The 6948-nt window shown below is 44.0% G+C and overlaps 1 protein-coding gene across 1 annotated transcript; it reads left to right on the top strand.

Annotated features, from left to right (window-relative positions):
• Nucleotides 1–4077: 4077 nt before the first annotated feature.
• Nucleotides 4078–6622, top strand: LOC146960466 (N-acetylneuraminate-9-phosphate synthase-like). The gene is made up of 6 exons (XM_085772351.1): nucleotides 4078–4306; nucleotides 4427–4642; nucleotides 4861–4960; nucleotides 5326–5480; nucleotides 5812–6078; nucleotides 6294–6622. The coding sequence occupies exons 1-6, from the start codon at nucleotides 4175–4177 to the stop codon at nucleotides 6477–6479; spliced, it is 1056 nt and encodes a 351-aa protein (XP_085628477.1). The 5' UTR covers nucleotides 4078–4174; the 3' UTR covers nucleotides 6480–6622.
• The last annotated feature ends 326 nt before the right edge of the window (nucleotides 6623–6948 follow it).

The raw sequence follows: 6948 nt of genomic DNA, 5'->3' as shown, positions 1-6948 counted from the left end.
GGCCTATTTTTCAGGCCTTTTCTCGAAAATTGCATATCCATAATAAAATGAGTATATCTCTGCAACCACAAGGTCTATTTGAATACTTTTGGTGTCATAGTAAAGGGAAAAAAATGAGGAATTGCTGAGATGTGTAAATGTCAGTATATCTGTTACTGGTAAAGAGTAAATGAAGATGACACACAGAAAAAAATTAATAAAAATTAATATTCGCCTAAAAAAAAATCATATTTTTGATGAGTGCCCTTTAGAATAATGCTGATGAAGCTCAAACTCTCTATAAAATCATTGTACAACATGTGAACATTGTCTCTGCAGTGGTTGATTCTGATTAATTGAAGCAGGACAAAATTATTGAGATTTTACTACAAAATATCCAGGCGAACTTTCCAAAATGTCCATTTTTGGCACAGCTTGGAACCACCTGCTACTATAAACTATTGTTTAATCTTTATTTTCACACAATTTGGATAAACTAACTGAAAATAAATCTACTGGAACCGATTGGAAATAACTAACATGCTGTATTCATTGTCTCTGCGCCCTGTGCAGCTCAGAGAAGCTTGTTTGGGTGGGTTTGGCTTTCAGCCTCTATCTCTGCAGCGCAGTGGTCGATTCGAGTGAGTGGCGGCTCATTTTAACCAATAGAGAGAGAGGAATGACGCTAGACCCACGTCGATGTGATTGGCCGCACCTGCAGCCATGTGACAGCCATGAACCAGTCAGATCAGCAGATCCACGTGCAGGCCAACGTGGGGTTGTATGCGCGCGCACCAGGCTTCCGTGTAGGGTCCTAGAGCCGTCTGGCTTCGGCCCGGCTGATTCAGATGTAAACACTAGGCAGAGTTCAACTGGAAATATTGTGGATTTACCCATAACACAACCTTTTCACGGCAAAACAGCAAAGGTAAGAGCAAATGTACGACCATGTTTTGGCCACGCAGTGTCTGTTTTTGCTCGACTTTGCTGGTTGTTGTCTTCTCCCTCTGCCGTGCTGCTGCTAGCTGCTGTGTTAGCAGCTGTTGTTGGGTGACGCCCTGATGTTTACGTTCAGATGAGAGGTCGCTGATGTGTTTTGCATAATGTACAGTTGTATACGAGCCAGAAATGTGGCGACTGGGTCCACACAGAGGTGCTTTATGAAGTTTGATGTCTAGTTGTTTGTTTGAGTAGTGTTTGGGCTGTGTTTGGGTCATATAAACATGGTTTTTACACGTTGTAGCCCAGCTTCTGCTGTTTAATTTGACATATAATATGGCCATATTCTTTCATAATCAGTGCACTGGGGGCTCTGTTATTGTTATGCATGTCTTCAAGTCCCCCATATGGGGGACTCTGGATTTTAAGTGAGATAATGTGAACTCTTTTTACTCTTACTCTTTTATGTGTAAAATAAGGAAGGGAACTTGACCTCAAAAAATAATATAAAACAATCTGATCTCAGTCCACCACACACCCAAGTCCTCAGCAGAAACACAGCTAATCAGACCTCCAGGAAATATTTCTTACCTTGTGTCCAAACAGTCAGCACCATTAGTCATCCAGCTCCAACTGGTTAATAATCCACCAATATTATTTCCTGTTTCCATCACAAGTAGCAGAAATCGACAGAACACCGATGGGAGCAGGACGCGCTCTTGGCAGCGAAACTGAAAACTGACAGAGTAACGTCAGGTTGTAGTCGGTTGATCCAGTGAATGATCAACTTTCCTTACTCTTAGTTTTCTTCTGGATGTAAGCGGTGATAAAAAAGAAAAAAGGAAAAAAGAAAAGGTTGGGAACCCATGCCCTGCAGGTTGTGTGTAAAATCCAGGAAGATAATATGGGCAGGGCAAGGGGTTCCCAACCTTTTCTTTTTTTATTGCCTGTAATCAACTGTAAAAATTTACACTGAAGGTTCTGAATGTAAGCAATCTCATGGTGAGACACTCACGTGATTGGCTGTAAAGGAGGGAGACATTTACACGTTTTTGTCACGTCAGGGGAGTCTCAAAAGTCTCACACACAAATGCAGCGAGGTTTACAAAAAAAACAAAAAAGCACTTTGTGCAGCTCCGACAGTTCATATATCAATGTAACAAGCTCCAAATATGTATTTGATGAAGATTGCAAATACTTTTACATTTGCAATTTTTTTTTTCTATTTGTGTGTGCATCGGAAATATGTTTATGAATCTCGTCTTTTTTTTACTTAATGAAACATAAACATTAAGGGCCCTAGTTTCTTAGACCAGGTGAAGTCTAACATCAGCGCAGCTTCGCCACGCCAACGGGGTGTGGCCCAGGTCCATTTCGCAAGATTGGTGGGCCACGCAGTCAGATTTAGACCAGCGCAATCCCTCCCCTCGTCCCTCCCACCGGCACAAACGGCAAAGAGGGAGGAGAGAGGGCGGGAGGGAGACAGGAGGAGGAGAAGTGGGATTAACACAGCCGATTCGGATATTCACCAATCAAAGGAGCTCCTCTCCTCACCTTTAACTGCGCTGCGGGTGATGCGCACTGCAAGTTTGTCATTTTATACTTTGACATGGACGGAGGAGACAGCGACGCCAGAGGCCGAACCTCTCCCAGGAGGAAACAGCTGTTTTGGTCCGGAGGTCCGAGCTCAGAGTGACCAATAATGAGTTTACTAATATACTTAACCAGGATTGATCTGATACACTGAGAACGGCTGCCCAATGTAAGAAACAACAATTAATAAACTAATAAAGAAACTCACATTTATTCAAACCCTGTGTAAGCAAGATGAGAGGTGTAGGCTACACTAATCACAACATAAACAAACACCATGCGGAATGAAATCAGCGTAAAGGACGCTCTCTCTCTCTCTGTCCTCCTCTCTCTCTCTCTCTGTCCTCCTCTCTTTTTTTTCTGTGATAGAGATGCTGAGTATACTGTAGTAGGCTATATACTGACTATCTGATACCGAGGCTGTTGTGGTGGGCTAAGAGAGATGAAGATTTGTGTTTTGTTTTTCATTACGGCTGCGTGATGCGGTCGCTCTCCGCTCATGAATTAATAAGTAAATAAATAAATAAAGCGATCATCACAAGGGCAGAGTGGTATCTCGACACGGCAGCGACATGCAGTCATCCACCCTCAGTCCTGCTTTTGGGACATCCACAGCTGCTTTTCAGTGCCAGTTCGTCCCTGCTGTGTTAATTCAGGTGGAGTTTCCTTTACGCACCGACAGCCTTTGATCTCTGCTTTGATCTGACGTCAGATGTGACGGGACAATCTATATAGATATAAATTCACGTGTTGATTCCGTTAGTTGCATTAAATAGTGGTTATTGTGGATATTTATTGCATTGAAATGTGTCTGGAACTGTGGAGATCTGCCTGTGAGGTCTTGGTGACGTGTGTGCACTGCAGGTCAGTCAGCCAAACTTCCACTGCACCTGCTGCGCTCCGCCCTGCGCTGAGATTAGACCTGGTTGGAGGTGGCGAGCTTTCAGCGCAACCTCGGCGGGACATTTTCGCACAAAACTTCCACTGCACCAAGCTAAATCTGTGACGCCTCCCCCTGCTGCGCGGCCACGCCTATCTCAGCGCAGCGCAATCTGCCAATCTTCCAATCTGACTTTGCGCTAGGCTGCGCTGGTCGAAACTTGCATTAGACCGGCTGCGTTACCTTGCGCCACCTGCGCTGCGCCAGCAAACTAGGGCCCAAAAAATGTATTTGTGTTTTGAGTCACATATAAATCCCCAAATGCATTTGTGAATCTTCTTTTGTGCATTTATGAGACTGTTTTAGCTCTATAGAACATTGCATTATTTGTTTTGTGCATTCAGTCTGCCTGCACGACATCTAAAAAAACATAAAGAATTAAAGCTGTTGTTCTCTTGTTTGCTGGGTGTGTTGCTCTCAGAGCACCAGTAAACCAGTGTGTGTGTGTGTGTGTGTGTGTGTGTGTGTGTGTGTGTGTGTGTGTGTGTGTGTGTGTGTGTGTGTGTGTGTGTGTGTGTGTGTGTGTGTGTGTGTGTGTGTGTGTGTGTGTGTGTGTGTGTGTGTGTGTGTGTGTGTAGGTGGGATCACTCAGGTGCTATAAAAAGCTCATTGTGACTCCAAATCTTCCTACTCATTTGTGTACCTGAAGGACGCTGCATCACTTGGCATCTTTCACCTGAAAGGCTTTGAGAATCCTGACTCCTCTTCACCTTCGCCACCAGAATGCCTTTGCAGTTTGAGTTGTGTCCCGGTCGAATGATTGGAGGCGACCACCCATGCTTCATCATAGCTGAAATTGGACAAAACCACCAGGGAGATATTGAGATTGCCAAGAAAATGATCAAAATGGCAAAGGTAAATTAAGAAGGTTAAACTGTGGCTGTTTATTTTTATTTATTTATTTTAAGAATATTGTTGCTTTAATCTGTCAAAATTAATCCAGTCTCTTCTCTTCTCCTATCCCTGTCATCTCAGGACTGTGGTGCAGATTGTGCCAAGTTCCAGAAAAGTGAATTAGAGCACAAATTCAGTAAGCGAGCCTTGGAGCGCCCCTACAATTCCAAACACTCCTGGGGCAAAACATACGGCGATCATAAACGTCATTTGGAGTTCAGCCATGATCAGTACAGGGAGTTGAAAAACTATGCAACAGAGATCGGCATCTTCCTCACAGCCTCTGGCATGGATGAGGTAACATAATTAATCTACAGTATATAGAGCAGATATCTGTTAGGTGCACTTTGATTCACAATATATTTTGACATACTGGCTTTCCTTACATTATTGTATTCCTCAGGATCAAGTAGAAATACCCAACATCTTAGAAGATTCAATTGCCATCACTTGAAAGCACTTAAGAACAGAGTACATACAGTGGGTTTGTGTCCTAACCACGTTGATTTCCACAGATGGCTGTGGAGTTCCTCCATGAGCTGGATGTGCCTTTTTTCAAAGTTGCTTCCTGTGATGCCAACAACTTCCCTTATCTGGAAAAAACAGCCAAAAAAGGTGCACAGCTGTACAACATATAACATCAGATCTCTCTCTCTCAACAAAAAAACAAACAAAAAAACTGAAGTACATGTGAAGGTTAGGGTGGGGCCCCTAAAATGTTGCTGTCACACATGCTGAAAGGTTAGAATAGATTCCATTTAATTTGTCTTCTCTCTTTAACCGAGCGTTATAAGAGGGAAAACCCAAGCAACCTTTTAACCACACCTCAATATGTAAATTCTAGGAGTGGCCAAACTAAACCACGGGGACAAATGGTGCCTATCTGACAATTTCCTTCAATGAAAAACATGCAAAATGGTCACAGGTGTTGTCTTTCTTGTTTTCTTCCATTTCTTGATGTACTGATCTGTGTGTGTCAGGTCGTCCCATGGTGGTGTCCACTGGGATGCAGTCCATGGAGACGATACGTCGGGTCTACAAGACCGTGAAAGCCCACAACCAGAACTTCACCATCCTGCAGTGCACCAGTGCCTATCCTCTGGATCCTAAAGATGTCAACCTCAGAGTGATCAAGGTACCATGAAAGCCTTTGAACCCTTTGAACCCTTTGAATTTTATGCACCTGTTCACTACATTTAGATATACATTTAGAAACATGAAAGATGGTTACAATTGAAAATTGATAATCAGTTTAGTTCATCTAGAAGACAAACTGGGCGTGACCATGAATGTTATGTCTAGACAAAAACAAGCTCAACAATAGCTTCAATCCACTTGGCAGAGTGTCATCTGATATCACTGACATCATTGTTATATCATTGACAAACACAAATAATATCAGCATCAGCATATAAAAAGATACACATTAGTGGCAAATACACATATGTTTCACTCTTCTGCTGAAGGAATATCAGAGGGAATTTCCAGATGTTCCCATTGGATATTCTGGGCACGAACAGGGGGTCTACATCACTGTTGCTGCAGTGGCAATGGGGGCGAAGGTCGTTGAACGCCACGTGACCCTGGATAAGACCTGGAAGGGAAATGACCATGAAGCTTCCCTGGAGCCCTCAGAGCTGAAAGAGCTGGTCCGAGCCATCCGACAGGTGGAGATGGCCATGGGATCACCTGTCAAGCAGATGCTACCCTGCGAGAAGAGCTGCCACGACAAGGTTGGTTGTACTTCATACAAGAGACATAAGTTCAGGCTGCCTCCTCCTGCTCTGATTTTTCACTCAGATTGAAACCAAATTCTTTGGTATCACTCACCCATAGATCTGAATGATGTGTAACCACTGAAGCAAAGTTGGGCATCCAGTTTGCCAAGTCTGTTAACCGTAAGGTAAAACTATATTTTTTCTTTGTCTTTCTGTGTTTGCTGTCCCAGTTGGGCAAGTCAGTGGTTGCCAAGGTGGCGATTTCCAAAGGAGCGTTGCTGAGCCTTGACATGTTTGCAGTGAAAGTTGGCGAGCCGAAAGGAATCCCTCCAGAGAATATGCAGCAACTGGTGGGCAAGAAGCTGAATGAGGACGTGGAGGAGGACGACAGCATTTTGGGAAGCATGATAGAATAAAGGAACATCTACAAAGGTTGGGAGAAAGAGGTAGGCAGACAGGCAAACTGACCGAGAGAGGGATTGAAAGACAGAGAATGAGAGACAGAGAGAGAAACAGACAAGAGGAAGGCTTACAGGTTGTGATGCAGTGTAAACCAAGGGCGCCGGAATGGGGGGGGCCAAGGGGCCATTGGCCCCCCCACTTTACGCCCCTGCCCTGCTCTACCGATCACTGATCACCATAGCCCGCTATCCCGGTTTCAATAATTCCCCCGGTCCCACCCACATCAAATGAAATAAACAAATAAAACATAGGCTAGAAGAATCTTTCATTTAAAATCAAATCTAATGCTACTCTGTCTGTAGTGCAGCCCAGTAGGCTAAGTAGTCCCAATTCAAGTCTCTCCGGCCATATGGTGCCCACGTGAATGCACAGCTGAACGAAGCTTCTCCGGCTTCCGTCGTCCTCCCTCCGCTTATTAGTCAC

This window comes from Trachurus japonicus, unplaced genomic scaffold (assembly GCF_045865225.1).
Source record: "Trachurus japonicus isolate A0001 unplaced genomic scaffold, Traja_1.0 AP030331.1".
NCBI classification, from domain to species: Eukaryota; Metazoa; Chordata; class Actinopteri; order Carangiformes; family Carangidae; genus Trachurus; species Trachurus japonicus.
Note: the sequence above shows the minus strand (reverse complement) of the source record. Positions and strands in the feature narration are given on the sequence as shown.

Coding starts and splice junctions, on each gene's coding strand:
- LOC146960466 (XM_085772351.1), top strand. CDS start 4,175: ATGCCTTTGCAGTTTGAGTTGTGTCCCGGTCGAATGATTGGAGGCGAC. Junction 4,643..4,860: donor CAGCCTCTGGCATGGATGAG/GTAACATAATTA, acceptor TGATTTCCACAG/ATGGCTGTGGAGTTCCTCCA. Junction 5,481..5,811: donor TCAACCTCAGAGTGATCAAG/GTACCATGAAAG, acceptor CTTCTGCTGAAG/GAATATCAGAGGGAATTTCC.